A 23,907-nucleotide genomic window follows, 5' to 3' on the forward strand; every position below is an offset into this window, starting at 1 on the left:
GATACGTTAAATCTAACCAGTGTTGACCCGGGCGAAATAGTTGTATTTCAAGACCGCCAGGGTAAATTGAAATCCAGTAATGTGTCGCTGGATGACGTTTTAATACGACAACGTAATGCCGCCGAGAACACTATCGCGTTGTATACCGGCGACGGACGACTTAAATCAGGTGAATCCATCTTGACGATAAATGAAAAAATAAATACACTGGGGGACAATTATATATCCATGTCGAATTCGTTAAAAAATTTCTATGATAAATTTAACGCGCAAGCAAATCAGTTCGAGGGGATACAAAAGTCTGTCACCGATATACAACTCACTACTGCTAGTTTTTTTGGGACCCCGACGGTGACCGAACCGAATCTTGTAGGGATAAAAAATAGTATTTTGGAGTTTACATCGCTGTCGGGCCAATTTACCTCGTTACGAAAAAATTTTAACAGGGTTGATAACGCCGTTGATAAATTCTTTGGTAGAAAAAATGTCAAACCGGATGAAATTACAATAACTATAAATGATATCACTGCGTATGGACAGGAAATAGAAACAATCAAAACTGATGTTGCAACGAACAAAAGGAGTGTAGACGTGCATGAACGGGAAATAGAAATAATCGGCGCTAATGTTGCAACGATCATAAATAATGTAGACTCGCATGGACGGAGAATAGAAACAATCAAAACTGATGTTACAACGATCATAAATAATGTAGACGCGCATACACAGGACATAGAAACAATCAAAACTAATGTTGCAGCGATTAAGGGGAATATAGACGCGCATACACAGGAAATAGGAACAATCAAAACTGATATTGAAGCGAACAAAAAAAATGTAGACGCGTATTGGCGGGGAATAGGAATAATCAAAACTGATGTTGCAGCGAACAAAAAAGGTATAGACGTGCATACCTATGAAATAGGAACAATCAAACTTGATGTTGCAGCGAACAAAAAAAGTATGACCGAGAATACACAGGAAATAGAAACAATCAAACTAATGTTGCAGCGATTAAGGGGAATATAGACGCGCATACACAGGAAATAGGAACAATCAGAGCTGATGTTACAGATATCAAAGACAGACTACCGGAAATGACAAAAATAAAAATCCCTCACGAGAACACCATCAACACAGTATACACGATTCGGCATGGATCATTCACTTGGACTCCTACACAGAATATAGTAAATATTACCGCAACTGTTAAGGGCATTTATCGATTGACACTGGTTTCAATGATGCAGTTTAATATATTATCGTCGAGTTCATCCGGGTTTAACAATACAATATCAACAATTATAGAGAAGGACGCAACTGAACAGTTTACAATTTATGCCGTTGAAAGAAATTTAACCAGGGCAAACATTACATGGTATGTGGAATTTGTAGCGGATCTAAGTAATTAAAAACACTAGCTCTTTTAAAATAAAAATGACCACCAAGGTAATTGAATCAGAGGTATCACCGACGTCACATCAATATCGATTCAATACCGTAAAAGAATTCTCCGCGAATTTGAAAACGCTTTCCGAACAATACCGTGTAAAAATAAAAAAATACCGTCGAAAAATAACCAAAATCGATGCGGTCGTGTACTCGGTGTCAGGTATAGTAGCCGGTACCGGTGTTATTTTATCCACGGTGACCATGATGGCCCCGATCGCTGTTCCAATCGCTATCTCCGCGGCGACAACAATTGCTGGAGTCGCCAACGCAATCACTAGAAAGATATCATCGTGTTCTCAGAAAAAACTCAACGAGTATACAGTAAAACATCAAATAGTATCCGACGCGTACTCGAAATTATCCGGGTTGATCTCGTTGGCGATAGATAATTCGTTTATATCCGATGTTGAATTCTCCACGATGGTCCAGTTGTATGACTCCGCGATGTCAAAAATCGAGGATTTTCAACTGGAAGCTGGAAACCACGTCGCTGAAACCACTTCAATGGGCTTAAAACATTCTCCTGAAAACAAGCAGGTTGTTAATATTCGGTGTTGAAATTAAACACTAGAAACGACGAATAATAATAATGTCGCTGAACCCCGAAGGGTTTCAATTACTTCAACGGATCGCGGAGAACACCACTCCGGTACAAACAAGTATGATATCGATAACATCAACGAAGCCATAATTCAGTGTAAACTTCCCTTCTCCGATTCCAGTGAAGGAAATAGCGCTGGCAAAATTGCGAGTATATCACAGTTGGCCTAATATCCGAGCGGATGCATTTAACGGACAACAACCTAATAACTCGCTGCTTTTTGCATGGACAAATAAACCCGATGGGACCCCAGACTGGAAGGAGGTTACAATACCAACTGGGTCATACCAAGTAGAACAAATCAATAAAGAATTTCAACGCAGAATAAAATCGATCACAGGAAAAGAATCAAAAATCGCTATTACGGTTCATGAACCGACGTTATCGTCGACGATTGAAATAAGCACACCGGGGTATATGGTTGATATTTATAACAGTTCAATAAGAACCATACTAGGTTGGCCCAAGAATCCACCTCATGAAAGTCCGCGCGAATTTCACACGAATGCGCAATCGTATCATGAAATTAATCCCAGGTATCGAGATAATTTGTCTATTATGAAAAACACGTTATTACACGGCAGGTTTATATTTCAAGACAGGAATACCATGCAATGGTATTTTCCGTATAGGGAAACTCCTGAATCGTACGCCGTGGTCACAGTTAATTTAAATGATATCGATAGTGCTTTTATCGAGATTAATCGTAATTACCGATTGCAACTAGAACAACTACGGAAAACAAAAGCACAAAAACACGTTGAGGTGTTAAATCAACTTATATCAGACATGGAATATATTAATGAGCGAATCGTTAAAATAATATCCAATAGCAGCAGCGATGATAAACAAAAATTCCTAACCGAGTATAATATCACAGAAGCCGATTTACCCGATTTCAAGTTTCCAGGATACAACGCGCCAGAACTAAGAAAGTTTCTTAATGATTTTTCCGGTCCATCAACTATCCTCAAACACGATAACGGAGATGGTGGTAGGCATATTGCTCCATACAACGTAAATATCGCATCGGTCATAGCAATCAATCTAGTGTGTGATGTTATCGAAGGGAGTTACCAGGTAGATACCAAGCAATCAAATCAAGCTCAACAGGGGTATATCCTTTATTCATTTTCACCAACAGCCCCTCCCGGATTCTTAATCGTTGAGAGCCCAATTAATCGGGTCTATATGCGATGCCATAATCGGTTTTTAACGAGAATTAATTTTAGGCTTACCGATCAGTCAAATAACCTAATTGATCTACAAGAGGAGGAGTTAGTGATCACTCTGTTTGTAAGATCATTGTAAATAACTTCTTAGCAGCGGGGGGGGGGGGGTAATGACATCGACGCGGTCGTCGCGCTTTTTTACCGGACGCTGACGACGCTGGGATCGGCGCGCAGAAAGTATTAATTAAACCAAATGACGATTGGACGACCCCCCGACGACGACGTCGTTTTTTTTTTTACCGGGCGCTGACGACACCGGATCCGCTGAGTGCAGAAAGTATTAATTAAACCAAATGACGATTGGACAAAATGTCCGATTCGCCCCCCTGCTGCTCTGACAGACCAACGCGGTCATCTTCTTGATTTATGGAATGAAACACTACATATTAATCTGCTAGTAAAGTCTTAAGATTTTTAATCTTAAAAATATTTTATTATGTATATATATATATATATAAATATATATATATATATATATATATATATATATATATATATATATATATATATATATATATATATATATATATATATATATATATATATATTGTGCACACTGTCCGATTTGCTAATTTTGATAGGGTGTTTACTAGTAAGAATCACAGAAATCGACAAATTTGCTAATTTTTATAGGGTGTTTACAAGTAAAAGTCACAGAAATCGTCCAATTTCTCAATTTTTATAGGGTGTTTACTAGTAAAAATCACAGAAATTCAACGTTTTTCAGTAAAAATGTAAAACAAATATTGAAGTCTGCAGAAAAAATCATTGGAAGTCGAAGACTTTACAATTAATCAATCGAGTATTATATAATGTATCACCGCGTGAAATGTTTCATACATAACAAAGAACTTCTTCATGAAGCTGTCAGTACCGGAAAAGTTACCCCGGAAATAATAGTTGTCGGTGAACACGGCGACGACGATTTTATACTTACTGATAATCAACTACAGCAGCTATAAAAACACCATATCGTGAGCGCGTGCTGCAGTATTACTCAAATTTTAAAATATAAACGAGTATTTAGATCTTAGATCCATAAATCTATAGATTTATGAATATGTACCACCGCGTAAAATGTTTCATACATAACAAAAAACTTCTTGATGAAGCTGTCAGTGCCGGAAAAGTTACCCCGGAAAAAATAATTGTTGATGAATACGGCAATGACGATTTTATACTGACTGATACGCAACTACAGCGACTACAAAAGATCATATTGTGATCGCACATTGCGGTATACATCAAATTTTAAAATATATACGCGTATTTAGATCTTAGATCAGATTTATAAATCTTAAAAATGTACCACCACATAAATGTTTTCGTGTATGACAAACAAGCGCTCGAGCAAGCAGTTAGGGCTGCATTTGCACAAGAAGAAATTCATTATTGACGAATACGGAGACGAAGACTTCTTACTAACACAGCAACAGTTAGATAGTCTCAGACGCGAGCATTGTATGCGACAGAGATCAAATTCTCAATTATGCGCACTCTTGCATTAAACCCTATCGACTAAGGGAAATATTATCTAACTCAGACTGATGCAAGTATCATTTTTCTTACTTTCAATTTCATTTTCAAGTACTTGCTTGACTTCTAGGTATCCTTGATGATCAAATCAAGGTGAGGTATTTACTTCCTTGATTTCATCATCCTTGACTTCGTCAAGGGACATACAATTTTTTAACTTCCTTACACGAGTAAATATTATTATCCTTGTTTCATATTCTTGAGCTAATTCCAACCTAATCTTTTCAATTGCACGAGACAATGAAACAATGAAACAAATTCATTTATTTATGCTTCTTCTACTGTAGAAGAAGCCAGCGATTTATATAAATTTGTTTGGATCATTTTTATAAATCGGTACTGAGCAGGAAGAATATAATGCCCTGCGCATTTAGCTTCATGTAGCAATTCAAAATCAGACATAATTGTTTCAGGATTTTGTGATATGTTAAATCCGCGCTCTTCTAATTTTTTAATAGCAACAATCACATCATTGATATTTTCGTAATTCATATATATATTTAAAAGAAAAAATAAACAGTAGCCTGATGAGTGTTTATCAATCAAGAGTCTTGCACGAGGTCCTTTCAGACGAGATTTTTTACTTCCTTGATTTTGTCAAGGTCATTTTTTCTCGGTCTTACAGAGCTTTTCTGATAGCTTCATCGGTTCTTTTAGCCACATTCTTTCTGACCCATGTGATGTAAAGCTTTATACATCCAAGGCTACTGTTTATTTTTGGGAGCTCCATGTACATACCCCCCACATCGAATTCCCAGGGGTGAAAAACACACCACCAAGATTCGAGGTGGAGGAGATATGTACACAAGGCTGGAGCCCCCATTTTATTAAAAATCCTATAAATTGGGACCGTCGATAGTATGTCCGTGGCGAGATTCGAACATGGCATCTGATAAAGTCGGGACGAGAGTCAAACGCTTTACCACTGTACCACGCTCACATCTGATAATACAGGATTTAAAAATTATCATATTGGTAACTTGGCAGACGGTTAACAAGTTCTAAAACATTACTGCTGAATTTTAAACACTGAATTTAAATTTTAACACAGAATTTGAAACGTATCTGTACTCGTAAACGCGGAAGTGTTATAGACTGTGACGCAAATGTAAAAAAATAATTGTATACCGCTCTGGGTATTGCACAATCTCAAGGAGTGTTGCGCAATCACCTTGACAAGGGGGAGGAAACTAATTGCATGAGATATACTTAACTGAGTTATCTCCCATTTGCATTAAAAACTTCAGGATTATAGTGAAGTACCTAACAATAATGAAAAACAATCTTTTGCTTATTATATTTTTTGAGAGGGCAGATTTGTGTGTATTTTCTGCAACATATTGAACCGAACGTGGGTTAATACCGAAATACTTGCCAGCTGAGTTCATCGATTGAAATATTTTTTCTTCACTGGTACTTATGTTGAAAGATCTGATAGCTCTTCTTGCAACGCTCTTAAATTTACCGGTACCACCTCGTGCAGAATTCTCACTCTGCGAGATAGATTGTAGATTGGATAAACTATTATTAAGTTTCTGTCCATCAACGTGATCGATCACAAGATCGTCTTTGATCTTTCCAAAGAAACACTCGAACACGAACCTGCGATTTTAATGGCTTTTACCCCCAGCAGCAAATTTAAGATAACCAGTATTACTAACAACATCAGCTGGTTTTTTCAGCCTACAATGCCTAAATATTCCCTTACGATTCGCCTCGTAAATCTTAATGATAGGATGTGAGACAAATTCTGGGCTCGTTTATATATATATATATATATATATATATAATATATTTGTCTAATTTATAATTTGTCTGAAAACTTAGCTATATAATAGCGCTCACATTTCAGCACAACATCATTATTTTTTTGTTGTTGTTATAATAGCTTTTAAGTTCACGGTATCTCTTTCCCGCGCAACTTGCACATAACTGTGTTTTACCACTGACCCCAACACCACATCGCAGGCAGGGTATTGGTCCTAAACTCCCCCTTCGGACGCTTTGAGAATGTTTCCCACAGAATTCTTTTCTGCAGGATTTTTTACAAACAGTTACAGATCCAACTTGAAGCCACTTGTACCGGTTCATTCTATATATACTATTTCTTATTTAAATGTTTGTCTTAAATATAATATGGAGGAGCTTAAAAGAATCAAGCCCTGGGAAGCTTCTAGATCCGATCTTGACAGACTAACCCCTAACTCGCGGAGACGAGCCCTGACTGATCTGTTTGATATTATCAGGAATGCCAAAAAGAATTTCGTAACGACGGTGCATCTCACGTATGGTCTACATTTAAAATTATACGCGACACCGACGAAGTCAAGGACGCTACAATGAATGATGCACGAGCGAAAACAATTATCATTATCTCTTTGATAATCAGAAATATTTTTTCAGAATAAAATTTACTGTGTAAGCAGATTCCCATACGTGGATTATCCGTGACAAAAATGACCCTGTCCTTGCTAATGGAAAAACCATTCAGTTAAGTAAAGATTCCAAACCAGGAATGCTGACTGGGATTGATAAACCATATTACGCTCGAGCATATCCTGTGACCGCGTCATTTATGGAATCTATACGATAAAAAAAACAAAAATCAATAAACTCACCCCGATGAGATTGTCAAGGCTGAAATGTGTAGCCGAGCGAGTAATGGAACATTTTAAAAATGCGATGCGCGGAAACGGTCTAACTGATCTAAGACGTTCCAGGATAGCAGCGTGGGCTGAAAAGGTCAAGGATACAGTAGCGTCAATAAACGATATCTCCGAGCTAGAAAAAGCATTAAGATTTCCCATAACCGTAACAAAGATAACAGAGGAAGTATTATACGAATCGAAATATAATCGATACGGAGCTCCAATAAATATCATTGATCATAACAGAAATTATTTAAGTTTCATCAAGAAAAGTTTCCAATGTTGCCAGTGCCGTTATGTTATAGACCAGCTGATACGCGGTTACAGAATATAGATGTTGATATTCCTGGGAACTTGACAGGGAAACATAATTTAGTATTGAATGATATTGTCACAGTTGATGTCAATGTTGTTGAAGATGCGCTAAAAATGAACAAATCCTCGTGGACGCTAGGATACGCAATGACGATACATTCATCTCAAGGACTAACTATCAGTGATACAACTGTTTGGATCGTGGATGATCGAATCGAGTGGTCAAACTTAGTTTACTTGTCAGTGTCTCGAGTCAGAAGAATATCTCAGCTGCGAAGAATTGTCTTGGAAGAGTCAATGGCTGATGAAATTAATAATGAAAACAACAGAGACATTATAAGAAAAAAATTAGCCAGTTACAAACAGAGTGACAAAAAACATAATCGCGATTTCGACCTTGATGTTGAATTTGTTAACGCGCTGAAACAACAGCAGAATAATCACTGTGCGAGCTGTAATTGTATAATGTTATGGCAGTATTCGGATAAAAATTTAAGACAATTTGCTGTAGATAGAAAAGATAATAGTCGCGGTCATACACGTGATAATGTGATGCTGACTTGTCTTGAGTGTAATCGACGTCGGGGTGCTAGTTAAGTGATTTGGGCGGTAATTGTGTGTCCTCGGGAATTACTTGTATGTGTTCACGTGTGAATCCACGTTGAGGAGCAGTCGAATCCAGCCTGTAGATTGCTGGTCTACCAGTGGATCTAGTTATGTTAGATATCTTGTGCGCGGTGATGCTCCAGATAGGATCAGTCGCTCTTTTTTTACCACCTTCTAGTTCACCTGGTTCATATAAATATCTCACAGTGACATTACCCAGTATTGGTTGTGCTGAAAAACCACGTCGTTGTACAGGTATATGTTTTTTGGTGACCGCGATGGCAGGTATCATGTTGGTTGTTCGAGTAATTTCATTATTTAATGCAGCTATCACGCTTGGTAATCTTGCAACCCATTTGCGCGATCTCGTATCCTGAATGAATTCCTTCGCGTATTGATATCCATATAACCGCTCAGTAAGTGTTCGATTAAATCGCTCAACAATTGCCTGATCACGGTGAATTACAGTATGTCCTCGTCTGATGGTGACATTATATTGCTTCATCAGCGATGATACTGTGCCTTGAAATTCTCTGCCAGGGTCAACTTGTAATAGATGTGGCCATCGCAGACCACCTCGTTGATAAATTCGTTCATACGCAGAAGCAACCTCAGATGCTGTTTTAATCGCTAACGGTTCTGCATCTTTGCATCTACTTGCAACATCAACTACAGTTAACGCGTACTTGTATGTTTTGCGACGAATGGTATCATGTGGTAGAAATAATATATCAGCTTGGTGAACTTCATTTGGCACACTGACATCAAAATGTGCAAAATTAATTTGTTTAGGCGGTGGTTGGTAAATTTGCCATATTGCATATTTGGATAACCAATTTTTAGCAGTATCACGTGTGACTTTTGCTGCACTGGCAAGTTTACTAATTGCCGCACTACCTCTCCAGTATCCTCTTGGGGACAAATAAATTGACTCCATTATAATTAATTACCAGCGCCTAATACAAGCTTAGATTTCATTGCGGACTTTATTAACCAACAAGCTAACTTTTCTTTGAAAGATTTATCAGTGATGGAATTTAACGCGTAAATTAATTTCACATCCGCGAGATGGCGCTGTTGCAAATCCTTACTTCGGTAAGCTACATCATGAACATGACATGCTTTGTCGATAGCATTTATCGGATACTCGCCTGGATTGGGCTGATCTAAGGCATCAAGTCTGATATCAAGTCGGGTTCCAGGACCACGGTAATTATATCCTGGGAGATGTTTTTCTCCTAGGTATTTAGCCCACGGAGCCCCTGGTAATTTTCCTAACTTGGCTGCGATATAACCTCCTTTTGTTTTATAGCTGACTTTGGTTTCGGCGCTGGCTTTGGCGCTGACTTGCCACCTGACGGAGTCAGGGGAATAAATTTAAACTTTTATGTACCGCATCGCCCACACTTGCCTGTAACCGCAGATCTGTTATTTTTTGTTGTAATAGTTGTCAAATCACCTGTTAGAGTGCGTGCTCTACATTTCACACAATATAAATCCATATTCCTTTATAATATATCTAATGGAGATCACTGACTTTTCTGCTACAAGGAAACGAGAACCGGTTAAGTACCATCCGATGCTACCAAATTCTGTCCGAATGATTATCACGGGTCCATATGGATCGGGTAAGACTCAGTTGTTGTTAAATTTAATAATGAAGTGGATGAAGTGGGACAAATTGTATTTGGTAGTTCCATCTGTGGACGATCAACGGTGCTACAAATTTTTTAAAGATTTTAATGAAAGAGCAAAATCGGTAACCGGTGAGGATAATATTGAGTTTATCACGGACATCAATGATTCTCCGTCCCTAGATGATATCGATGGAAGTATTAACAATTTAGTCTTGTACGATGACGTAATATTGGACAAACAATCAATTCCTGCCAGGATATTTTCCAGAGGTAGACATAAAAACACAGATGTGATTTATGTTACTCAAAAATTAACACAAATACCGCCAGTAATCAGAAAATTGTAATATTCTTGCTGTATTTAACGGAGTTGGTAAATACACACTACAATATATTTACCAGAATTGGTTTGACGGTGATATGGATGTAAATAAGTTTAGAAATTGATTTAGGTATGCCCAATCAACCCCGCACGGATTTATAACAATAAATTTACATGATCCTCGAACACGGTATCGAGTCGGATTGGATAAAATTTTTGGATAAATTGTTTTCATAGAGAGCAGCAGAGGGGGCGACAACAACAAAACGCAGCAACAACGGCGACAATTGAGTTTACAGGTGTCATCGCGGGTTTATAAAGGGTTTATTTCGCCCTTTTTTTGCCTGTAAAGTTATGGGATTCGCCCCCTCTGCTGCTTTTGTCGTTTGTGTTTTTTTTTCAAAATTTGTGTAATGTTTTGTTTACCTTTCAGAAACTTATTTTGTGGCCATACCCTCTCTGCTGCTGTTTAGATAAAGAATTTGAATTAAGAAATATTATAATGTCTCTTAATGCCGAACGTGAATCAGGAATTGAACTTAAAAAATGTATAGATGAAGCAAAATAAAATCGTATAACTGAAATAATACCACGAGTCCAAAATTATTCTAAATCAGAGTTAGATAGAGCTAATTGGCTTATAAAGATACTGATGAGAAATCTAAAAATAATGAAAAACTAATGTCTTTTTTATCCAAAGATTTTATCAAGACCTATAGGGTATTGCGACCGAGGATCATGTAAATTTATTGTTATAAATCCGTGTGGGGTAGCTTGTGCTTTTGAAAAGAAGTTTTTGAACTTAATCATGTCCACATCCCCTGAACACCAAGTCTGATGAATGTTTCGCAGAGTATGTGTATCGACTCCATTAAATGCAACTAAAATATTACAGTTATCTCTGATCACTTTAGGTATTTGTGTGTATCGGTGAGTAACATAAATCACATCCGTGTTTTTGTGTCTGCCTCGGGAAAATATCAGAGCTGGATTTGATTGTCCAGCATTACATCATCATATACTACGATTTTATTAATAAATCATTCGAGGTCATCTACACATGGGGCTTCAACAATATCGGTGATAAAATCAGTAATATCATTGACGTCCTCGTCCAACAATTTTGCATTTTCATTAAGATCTTTAAGTACATCGTAGCATCGCTGATCATCTACAGATGGTGCCACTAGATATAATTTATCCCATCTGAGCCATCTCATAGTTAGATTAAGCAATAATTGCGTCTTACCAGACCCAGATGGACCTATGATAATTGCTCTGATAGACTTTGGTAGCGCTAGATGACGTTTTACTGGCTCTTGCTTTCGTGTCGTTGAAAAATCAATGACATCCATGTTATACAAAAATAATAAATAGTACGGATATATATTGTGTTCGATGTAGAACATCCCCCCCCCAAAATATGGATTAACAACAATAAAAACAAAAACCAAAAAGCGTGCACTTACAGGAAAGTGTGTAAAATGTGGTACAAAAATATAAAGTATGAACACAGGTGGTGATATGGCTGCTTCACTGGGAAAATTAGCAGGAGCTCCATTAGCTAAATACCCAGGAAAAAACATCTTCCTGGATATAAGTATTGTGGTCCTGGAACCCGATCTGATATCCGCCTTGACGAGCGAGATCAACCAATACCTGGGGGGTATCCAATAAATGCAAGTGATCAAGTATGCTATGTTCATAACGTAGCGTATAAAAATAAGGATTTACAACGACATATGGCAGATGTGAAGTTGATTCACTCGTCAAATTCCATAAAAAAAATAAATCTCTCAGAGAAAAACTTGCCGGCTTCCTAGTAAAATCCTTGATGAAAGGTAAACTAGTATTAGGGGCTGGTAATTAATCAACCGATTATTAAAATAATGCAATCAATTTATTATAGCCCAAGGGGATATTGGAGGGGTAGAGAAGCGATTAATAAACTTGCTGATGCAGCAAATGTCGCACGTTCTGTTGCTGCACAATGGTTAGCTCGACAGGCAATATCGCAAATTAACTACCATCACCTAAAAAATTCAGTACGCACATTTTTATGTCAGTGCTCCCAGTGAAGTTCATAAAGCAGGTTTTTATTTTTTACCACACGATACTATTAAAATTGGTAGACATCAATCACGTACATACAAATATAGGTTGACTCTCGTTGACGTTGCAAGTAGATATAAAGAAGCAGAACCACCATCAACTAAAACAGCAACTGAAGTTGCATCTGCTTTTGAACAAATTTATCAACGTGGTAGTTTAGGATGGCCACAGCTGCTACAAGTTGATCCTGGCAAGGAATTTGTCGGTGCAGTATCATCCCTGATGAAAAAACATAACGTCGAGATCAGACGAGGACATACCGCATTTCATCGTGATCAGGCAATTGTTGAACGATTTAATCGAACACTTGCTGAGAGATTGTTTGGATATCAGTATGAGAAGGAAATAAATCAGAAAGACAAAAATTCTCGTGAATGGGTTGCAATACTACCAAGTGTAATAGGTGCGTTAAATAATGAAATTGTTCGTGTAATTTCTATGAAACCTACCAATGCGATCACAAAAAACATTTACCAATACAACGACATGACCTTTCAAAATAACCAGTACTAGGTAATGTGACTGTAAGATATTTATATGAAGCTGGTGAACTTGAAGATGGTAAAAAAAATAGCAACTGATCCTATTTGGAGTGTGACGACACATACAATTTCCGGTGTGGTAAGATCCACGGGTAGACCTGCAATCTACAGATTAGATTCACCTGCTCCTCAACGTGGATTTGTACGCGAACCGTTACAAGTAATTCCAGAAGACACACAATTACCACCGCATTAACTTTTGTGAACTGGCGCCTCGACGTCGATTACATTCAAGACAGATCAGCATCACATTTTCCTGTGTGTGACCAAGACTACTAAGCCGTCTACGGGAAACTGTCTTGGATTATTATTTGAATACTGCCACAACATTACTGTGTTACAGCTCTCACAATGAGTATTCTGTTGTTTTAATGTCATGATAAATTCAGTATCGAGATCAAAGTCGTGCTTTTTTTGTCTCACTGCTTATAAATAAATTTTTTACTATATCATTGCTATTGCCATCCTGAGTTTGATTATTATTTTCTGTAAATCTATGATAACCCTCTGCAGCTGAGATATTCTTCTGACTCGATACACTTTGAGATAAACTAAATTTGACCACTCAATACGATCATCAACAATCCAATCAGAAATAATTAATCCTTGAGATGAATGAATCTTTATAGTATATCCTAGAGTCCACGGAGTTTTGTCCATCGTTAACGCGCTGTCAACAACACTAACAGGAACTAAAACAATATCATTTAACACAAGATTTTGTTTCCTTGACTCTGTCAAGCAGCTTGGAATTTTAGCGTCGATATTATGCCGACGAGTATCTGCTGGTCGATAACACAATGGTACGGGTATATTTAAAATTTTTCTTTATCTAACAGAAATAAGTGTTGTTGAACTGTATCACGAACTATCTTTCTACTTGCAACAATCAAATCATCTTGTCTCCATAAATTCCCCAAATCATTCAAAAGAGTTTTTGAAATCATCTCACGCATTATTTCACACTGAAGTTTATATGGTTGTAGTCTGATTCATTTATTAAACTGTCTTAATTCTGGATCAAGCGCTTTATGATCATCAGTTATTTCTTCTTAATAATCCATAAACTTTTTTTTAGCCATTTATGTGGAGACAATTTAACAAAAGGCGGCGGTTGACCATGATCGCCGCACATGACAACAGTAGTATTTTTTGTCAACAACCAATCAAGAAATATTTTAAATGTCTCCAGCGACACTGTACATATTTCATCCCAGATAATAATTTTTGGAATATATTTTTCACCCATTCGATCAGGAGTCCATGTATCCCCCTTCCATCGAAAGAAGCTGTGGTAAGTATGAGATTTAACTCCTTGTTCGTTCATTTCTCTGCCGAGTCTGTGTGTAGTTGAATGAAGTTTGAGGAACTCTGACGAAAGAATTCGATCGCACGTGTTGTTTTACCAGAACTACCAGGCCCATTGAGGTAAACTGTTTAATGTCTAGGTACATGATCATGTATCGATGGATCAGATGGCAATTCTGATATTTGATTATGTTTGTAATAAATATATTTGATTTCAACGTCGGCAGATTCAGAATAACCAAATATCTTTTCTCGTTTTATTCTCCATTCCCCCCATGATACATCAGCGCCAATATGTACCGGTAGTTGTTCTAACAATCCTGTATTTTTTATTGATATAAAATGAATCTGTCGGGACTTTAACAGCAGCATCAGGAAATCTGTTTATCATCGATAATACATTTATTGAAACGTACGCTGACATTGAAGATCTTTAATGAGTAAACTCCGGTGACTCACCAGCAGTGTAACTCACAACTGTACCTAATTTAGTTCCGTCCGATATGTTAACATTACTTCGACTTATAAATGTTTTTCCCTTCGTTGTATCAGCACTTATAAAATCCAGTTCAGCATCATCTATAACTAATCTTGTATAATGTCTTTTATGACCATATGATCCTCCTTGGGTAAATTTACCAATTATTTTTCTGCCAAGATCTTTCGCGATTTTATTCTCAAAATCAGTTGTATCAGGATTTTCATCATCAGAATATTTATTTTGCTGTGGTAACCAAACTTGTTTCTACGGACTTTATGATTTGTTTTTCTTCACTTACAATCAACGATATCAATATTTTTACATCAAGCATATACCGTAATAATACTGTTGGTGCCCACATTTTTTCCGAAAAATGTTTGCCAAACCAGATTTAACAAAAATACGATGATCTTCGGGTAAACGTAAATAACTCGATACAAGCGAATCCAGTCAGGTCAAAATCTGGTAATGGTCTATTTATCGATGCTCTGTTCATCTCGTGTGTTGGATGTCCAAATCGCTAAAAATATTTCGAACACTCTCGCATTCCAAGAAAACGTCCAGGATAACATACAACCATACCAACCGAGATAACATCCCTATATTCGTATATGGTATTCCACAATCCGCCGTGTTCGTATTCAACACAAATGCGTTGTATTTCTTCAAGAAATTCCAATCTTGTTGGTTTCCATGAATTTTCCTTCTGAGCAAAATGAGCAGCAACCGACCGAACGTTAAAAGAAATACTCAGTAATTGTTCAACATCATCATGAGTATATTTCGGTGATGAAAATCGCTGCGTAAGATTTTTAATTTCTTCGTGAAGAGATTCTGTACGATAAATATCTCCATTAAGTCGTACAAACTGATCATAATTTTCATCATCGGAACTTTGAAACAGCCACACGGATACAGCATCGCTTTTTCTGATATTTCTGATAAAATCAAACATATCATCGTTATAAAATTTAACAGTTCGATTTCGTGGAAATATTGCTATAGCATTAGTCCACGCATACACATATGGATGAATAATTTCAATCGAAGCTTTCTTCGATTTATATTTCGATTCGTGCAAAATCTCTCCTGTTATTCTTTTTACTATTATTGGAAATTTTAATTTCTTTCCTATTTCAGCGATATCTTTGATAAACGCTTCGTTAAATTTAACTATTTCTGCCCACTTATTTATTTTTTCGCGTATTACATCCGTTAAAGCATTTCTACTTATTGCATTTGTAAAATGTTCCATTGCTCGTTCTGCTACACAATTTATTTTCGAAAATTTTATTAGTTTTATATTATTAACGCTGGGTTTATCATTCAGCGGATATATTGCATAAATAACTGCGGTCACAGGATACACTTGTTCATAATATGGTTTGCAAAACCAGTCAGTATTCCTGGTTTTCGAGTTTTATTTAATGTAACATAATTTCCAGTGGGAAGACGGACAGGGTCGTGTTTGTCACGGATAATCCAAGTATCGTCCACTCCCACAAAAAAATTTACTCTGAAAAAATATCTTTGATTATCGAGATAATTAATAATCGTCACCGCTCGATCATCGTTCATTATAGCATAGATAACATCTTTGGTATTGCGCATGATTCTGAATGTTGACCACACAGGAGCTGCACCATCGTCGCGAAATTCTTACCGTCAAGAAAACTTTCAACCAGAGTTTTCGTCAGATCAACCAGAGCTCGCCTCCGCAAGTCATGGGTTCTTCTGTCAAAATCGAATCTGGATTTAGAAGCTTCAGTTGTAGATAACCTTTCAATCTCTTCCATATTATAATTAAGGCAAATACATATTTAAACTGAAATATAATTATATATATATATATATATATATATATATATATATATATATATATATATATATATATATATATATATATATATATATATATATATATATATATATATATATATATATATATATATGTATGTATATACTGCCTTTCCCCTGGAGGAATTACAGTTAGCATAAGCCCGAGCTCTCCAGCATCCAAGACACAAGACAACACAGTGTGTTTAAATACTGTTTTAATTCGTAGGCGAGAACTCTCTTGAAATTAGGTGAGGTAAAAAGACTGGTGGGCTTCAGATTCAACGAAAAGAGCTGTGAATGCACGTTCACATTCCTGCCTGGACGTATTACAAACGAAAATAGGAAACTGATATTTATGAAGAAGAGTTAAAAAGGGGAGACAAATCTAAAAGAACTACTGTGGCTGTTCCAACGGTAACAGCACACTCCCCGCCTGATATCTACCAGATATCACTACAAAGAAATATACAAATGTGCACTATAAGTGTAAAGTTCCTCTTTAGTCTCAACATCATTGTTAGAGGAAACAAAATCTATGTAATGGCTTAAAGTCATTTCAAATCGCATAAAATAGGAAGGCGTAAATCATTTCACGGTAGACTCCTCCGTTAACAACAGAATCATCTCGGTAATTGGTCTCGTGTAGGTTGTCGGCTTGCCTTCTTTTATAACACGAACCTCAGCTTTACGAACTCTGTCATCTCCACCTGGAATCGTATTCACAATCACTCCTATATGCCATTCATTCCTACAAACGGTCTTGTCCTTTAAGAGTACAATGTCTCCTTGTTTAATGTTAGTCCGATCGATCTGCCACTTCCGTCTTTTTTGCAATGTTTGGAGATATTCACGCCTCCAACGGTTCCAGAATATATCAGCCAGAGTTTGTACACGTTTCCATTGCGCCTTGTATAAATCCTTCATTTCGAACGGTCCAAAGGGTTCTGTAATGGTGTCTATTTTCTGAGTAAGAAGCACTGAAGGACTTAGTAACACTGGAGACTCTGGGTCGGATGAAACAGGCACGATAGGACGGGCGTTAACAATAACACAAACTTCAGCCATAAAGGTGATTAGCACTTCATTTGTAAGGTTTTTGGATTCCACTTCAGTCATCATAGAGTCTAGAATTCGACGAGTGATTCCAATCATGCGCTCCCACACTCCTCCCATGTGTGAAGAGTGGGGTGGATTAAATATCCAGGTAACTCCTTTTTTGTACACAAATTCCTTAACAGGACGATCCTCCACATTGATGGCATCAATTTTCAGGTCATCACTTGAACCCATAAAATTGGTTCCTCGGTCTGATCGTAACTTCCTCACGTTACCTCTGATGGAAATGAACCTCCGAAGGGCATTGTTGAATGAAGATGTACTGAGATCTTCGATCACCTCAATGTGGATGGCTCTAACCGTAAGACATGTAAAGAGTATGGCCCAACGCTTACTGTTGGCTAATCCTCCTCTAGTCCGTCGTGCTATAATTGACCATGGACCAAATGTATCCACTCCTACATAGGTGAAAGGAGGTACCGGTTCAATGCGATCTGGAGGTAGGTCGGACATCTTCTGGTGCTCTTGTTTTCCACGCAATTTACGACATTTCACACACTTGTGGATCAGTGAGGATATCAACCGCTTGCCTCCTATAATCCAAAATCCGGCAGCTTTAACTGCTCCTTCTGTGTAGTGCCGTCTTTGGTGTTTTACAGTATCATGGTGATGACGTACAAGTAACGTCGCGATATGATGTCGTCCGGGGATGATAAGTGGATTCTTTTCGTTAATGCTAAGATCCCCTCTATTAAGGCGACCTCCCACTCTAAGTACGCCATCCTTATCAATGACTGGGCTGAGAGATAGTATTGGACTGTCTCTTGGTAATGGCCTTTTCTCCTCGATGCATGCTAATTCGCTGCTATATGTCTCATGCTGCACCACTCTGATTATGAAATGCTCAGTCGTGTGATAGGTTTTCACAGTCCTAAATTCCGAGCACATATGCCATCCCTTGCAACGGCCTTTGCTGTAACAGGATAGAACAATGTGTCTAAGACGGGCGAAAGTTTCCACTAAGTTCTTCCAAGCAAAAATCTTTCAAAACGATGTGAACCCAGTGAGCTTTTCTTTGATACAATCGTTCTGAGTACGTCAACCTTCGGCCTCAGCTCTTTATCCTCATCAGCATTCAAGAGAGGGAATGTGTCATCAAAAGATTCTTCGTCTTTACGGAGTAGATGTGATGGGCCTAACATCCAAGGACTATCCTGTATACGTGCAGCTGGAATTGACCTGGTAGCATAGTCAGCCGGGTTCAAGTCCGTCGAAAAGTAGGTCCATTGTTCTGGTCTAGTGGATTTTCTGATGCGCTCCACTCTATTGCTGACACATACGTAGAATCTTCTCGTTTGGTTGTGTATGTATCCTAGAACAACTTTGCTATCGGGGTAAAACCGGACTGGATCCATTATAATGTCTAAGTGATGTAATATAGTCTCAGAAATTTCCACAGCCAGTACTGCTGCACAGAGTTCAAGACGAGAAATAGTGTGTCCATGCATAGGAGCGACTTTAGCTTTGCCTAGAGCGAAACCAAGTTGTTGACTACCATTGGCGGCTGTAGTCTTGAGGTAAGCTACTGCGGCGATAGCTTTTTCAGAGGCATCTGAAAATATGTGTAACTCGTTTTTGACAGCAGTACCGAGAGACATAGACAAATATGTGCGTGGAATTCTCACATGTTCAAGGAGTTGTAACGAATCTCTCCAATCCTCCCATTCTGATTGATGTTCAACAGGTAGAGCTTCATCCCAATCCGTAGTTCCTGACACAAGATTTCTGAGAAAAATCTTCCCTTGAATAGTAACAGGGGCAACAAAGCCTATAGGATCAAACAGGCTGTTAACAGTAGACAGAATTCCTCGCCGTGTATAAGGTTTCTCTTCAGATGACACTTGAAATGTTAATGAATCTGATTTAAGATCCCAGGTCAGGCCTAGACTGCGCTGTAAGGGTAGTGTTTCTTCACTTAAGTCGAGATCCTTCAGATCCTTAGCCAGATCATTGGAAGGAAAGGCATTCATCACCTCATCACTGTTTGAAGCAATCTTGTGCAAACGTAGGTTGCCTTCAACGTTAAGAGCTCGCTGTGTTCTTTTCATTAGGTCAATAGCTTGTGCACCTGTAGGTAGTGATGTAAGTCCATCATCAACATATACATTCCGTTGAACAAACTCTTTAACGTCAATTCCAAAGACCTTTTCACTGTTCTGCGCCGTTCTTCTCAGTCCATAAGTCGCAACAGCAGGAGACGGACTATTACCAAAGACGTGTACGCACATTCTATACTCAACCTGATCTTCGTCCAGATTGTTGTTATGATACCAAAAGAATCTTAGAAAATTTCTATGATCCTCTCTGACTAAGAAACAATGAAAGATCTGTTGAATATCAGCTGTGATAGCAATTGGTTCCTTCCGAAAACGAAGAAGAATACCCAAGAGGTTGTTAGTCATATCTGGCCCTGACAGTAAAACATTGTTCAATGAAACACCGTCGTATTTGGCAGACGAGTCAAATACGCCTCTTATCTGATCCGGTTTCTTCGGATGATAGACACCGAAGATAGGTAAGTACCAGCACTCCTCGTTGTCTTTAAAAAGTGGGGCTAACTCCGCATGTCCACTATCAAAGATTCTTTTCATGAAAGTCACAAAATGTTGTTTTTTGACCGGATCTTTACGAAGACTGGTGTCTAATGCCTTAGCCCGTTTAATGGCTTGCGGTCTATTGTTCGGTAGTCTTTGTCTTGGTGTACGGAAAGGAAGGGGTGCAACCCAGTTTCCATGTGGGTCTTTGTAGAACCCGTCGTCCATTATCCTAAGAAATTCTTTGTCCTCTATTCACATCTCAACTTTATCATCATTTCTTGTTATCTCGAAAACAGAGGCACCAAGGTCACCTTCTGCATCCACGAATGATGAAAAATACAATTTTATATTGTCGTCTGTGCATACATTCATGGTGTGGTTTTCCTTTACCTTGAAACCATTAGGGCATGGTCTGAAGATAGACGTACGTCCTTTTCCTAACAGGTACGTTTTATTGACATTAACAAAATCGGGTTTATGTACTTTACCAAGACAAGCTTCTCTTATTATCACCCAAGCGAGGCTAAGTCTCTGGGCATAGGGAGAGTTCCGTGGACCGATGCGCTGTTCATGAACATGACGTGCTTCAGTCAAGTCTCTACCAATCAGTAGTAGTATAGACGAGTCACCATCTAATGGTTGGATGTGTCTCGCAATATCATTGAGATGAGGGTGGTGTTCCGCTACTTCTGGAGTGGGAATTTCTTCTCTAATGTCTGGTATTTGGTTACATTCAATCAACGTCGGAAATTCCAACCTTGCACTTCCATCTAGTGCCTCTACAATGTATCCACTTGCTCTTCTACCATAACTCACTACACAACCAGTGTACGAAGAAAGGGTGTATTCCACATGTTCATCTTGTATGTCAAAAAGATTAAAAAAGTCTGACTTGGCTAATGACCTGTTGCTTTGGTCATCAAGGATAGCATACATCTTTGTGGCTTTTGATGGATGGCCATCTGGATATACTCTCACAAGGACAGTTTTAGCACAAGATTTACCAATAAACCTTTCGCCACAAATTTGTGTACACTTAGATGTTACTCGTAAGGGTGAGGAACCTGAAATATCCTTCTTCTCCCCGCCATGACTTATTGCGGGTGGTTGAGATATAAGCTTCTCTGCTACAGCAGCGGTGACATGCAAAGCTATGGGATGACGATCACTGCCACAATCTGTGCACTGCGTTACTTCTTTGCATGCACGTATCATATGCCTTGTTGATTCACAACATCTAAAACATATGCCGTACTCTTTTAGAAGTTTCTTACGTTCTTCGAAAGGTTTGACTTTGAAACCTCTGCACTTGTTCAGAGAGTAGCTCGTTTTGTGTAATGGACATCGTTTGTCTGGTTCAACATCATTCACATCTGAATGTCGCGATACTTGTGTTTTCTTTGTCGAGATAATAAGTCTATTACCAGTGTTCTTAAGAGGGGTAGTCTCCTTCTTAGTAGGTGTGTTGGTGCTGGCCTCGCATGCGAATCCGGGGTCATTCTTCACTTTGCTAATCTCACGGATAAATTCAGCAAAGAAGGAAAACGGTGGGAAAGAAACGTCATGGTGTTTCTTGTAATTCACTGCTTGTGTAGTCCACTTTTCTTGTATACCATAAGGAAGTTTGTTCACTATGGGAAGTACACCAGAAGATGAGTCATAATAGCTCAAAAGTGATTGGTACTTTTTATCTTCCTTGGCAGACTCTTTTTCAGAAAGAATATCTGAAAGCTCATAGAGTTTCTTATTGTCCTTATTAGTCAGCTTAGGAAAGTTAGCTAATTTAGTTTTTAAGGCCACCTCAACCATTTCTGGACAACCATACCTCTCATCCAGACGCTCTCAGATTCTTTGTAGTCCTCTAGAAGGGTTGTTCACGTTTGATGCTCTGATGCTAAGTACATGTTTTGAGGATTCAGGGCCTAACCATTTTACTAATAAGTCTATTTCTTCATTAGTGGTAACCTGTAACTCTCTCATAACACTGAGAAAACAAGCTTTCCAAACGGCATAAAATTTTGGTCGATCATTGTAGTTTGAAAGACGTGAAAGGAGCAAATCTTTCTTCAGAAGAAAACGAGTCAGTTCCATACTGATAAACTGACTACTACATTCCTGTGGTTGAAATGCTGCTGGAGCATAATCGACTTGTCCATTATTGGGGTGGTAGGTAGGTGCATCAGCATTCAACATAGTGGGTCGAAATGCAGGTAAAGAAGCGTTCTTATGCATCCCTGATTCGTGTAGTTGGTCCAAGTCTAAGCTTACACTAGATACACATCCTTGATCATAATGGTTGACACGGCGACAGGTCTGTATCACAGGCTGCGGTGTCGGTACGAAATTCGGGTACACAAGTGGTGTAGGTATGTAACCGACACTGTGGTGTATGCCTTGTTTAACATCACACTTGATGTTCGTATTGTCCTTATCGAAGTCAGGCGCAACATTATTTTTGGGCAGTTCTGTTTGTTGATTAACATAGTGTTTAACACGTTCCATGGGGTCCAGAGAACGAGATATATCAAATTCACTTAGATTGGAGTCACCACGGTCCTCAATAACCGACTGTAAAGCCTCTACTTCAGCTTCATCTGCAGCAGCTTCCTTCTGATGTGCTAGAAGCTCCAGGTCAGCCTCCAGTTCTGCTTTCTTACGTACAGCTATCGCTTTAGACAACTTTTCTTGTTCGTCAAGAAGTGCTTGTTGTTTACGTATCCCTGCTTCTTTCTCGGCGAATTCCACTCGTGCACGTGCGGCGTCAGCTTTTGCACGTTTTCTAGCAAGCACGGAACTGATGTTGGATATAGTCGAACCATTAGATTTAGATTTTGCTGTGTGTATAGAGGAGTTAGACTGAGGTGGCCCAGATTCCAACGCATGTTGTTTGAAGGTGTGAAGTCGTCTTAAGGTATTTTCGACAGTTAATTTATATGCTTGCACTGACGTAACATGTGTTTCCAACTCTGTAAGGCTCTCCTGTATGCTTGTTTTTGACAGAAAATCGAGGTATTCTGCGGACAGAGTACAATATTTGTCATAGCACTTGACTAGATCATTTTCTATTTTGCGTAAAGAATTTATATCACTGGGACGATCAGCGAATATGGACAAAACATCTTCAACGTTTTTCCAAGCTTTCTCTAGTTTCACATTATACTCGCCTTGGGCCGTCTCGTACATTTCCATGCCTTTGACAGTTAATGTTCTGATTCGCCGTTCAGTAGACTGTGATGAAACTGCTTCAAGATCCAAATATTTTGAATCATTTGGATCCATTTACACTGATGACAGAACTTTACTAAATGGAAAAAAATGGAATCCGTTAGATGTCAGAAGGCTACGTGACAAGAAGTTGATGAAACAAATGACAATTGTTTCCAAACGGGTTGAGTTCTGTAGAATATGTTGTAAACGTGTTATGTAGCTTTGATTGAATCACTGTTTCTTTCACGTTAAACAGACTAATAGACTAGCAAATTTGAATTAGTTCCTCTCACAATTCAAATTCTTGGTGACCATAGGTAAACGGTTGTATTGATCAGATCCTAGTTCAGTACTGTAAGTGAATTTTAATCCTTGAATTAAATGGAAGGTGTGCTCATTTAGCTTTCTCAACACAT

General features: G+C 38.3%; 2 protein-coding genes across 2 annotated transcripts; both read right to left on the bottom strand.

Annotated features, from left to right (window-relative positions):
* Positions 1 to 17,216: 17,216 nt before the first annotated feature.
* LOC149793671 (uncharacterized) lies at positions 17,217 to 18,635 on the bottom strand. The gene has a single exon (XM_089969035.1). The coding sequence runs from the start codon at positions 18,633 to 18,635 to the stop codon at positions 17,217 to 17,219; it is 1,419 nt and encodes a 472-aa protein (XP_089825161.1).
* Positions 18,636 to 18,706: 71 nt separating this feature from the next.
* LOC149793672 (uncharacterized) lies at positions 18,707 to 20,509 on the bottom strand. Its single transcript, XM_089969036.1, has one exon. The coding sequence runs from the start codon at positions 20,507 to 20,509 to the stop codon at positions 18,707 to 18,709; it is 1,803 nt and encodes a 600-aa protein (XP_089825162.1).
* Between the last annotated feature and the right edge of the window lie 3,398 nt (positions 20,510 to 23,907).

This window comes from Sinohyriopsis cumingii, chromosome 8 (genome assembly GCF_028554795.1).
Source record: "Sinohyriopsis cumingii isolate HCF-2022 chromosome 8, ASM2855479v2, whole genome shotgun sequence".
NCBI classification, from domain to species: Eukaryota; Metazoa; Mollusca; class Bivalvia; order Unionida; family Unionidae; genus Sinohyriopsis; species Sinohyriopsis cumingii.

Excerpts from the sequence above, each read along its gene's own strand:
- LOC149793671 (XM_089969035.1), bottom strand. The coding sequence starts at position 18,635 with ATGTGCTCGGAATTTAGGACTGTGAAAACCTATCACACGACTGAGCAT.
- LOC149793672 (XM_089969036.1), bottom strand. The coding sequence starts at position 20,509 with ATGGACGACGGGTTCTACAAAGACCCACATGGAAACTGGGTTGCACCC.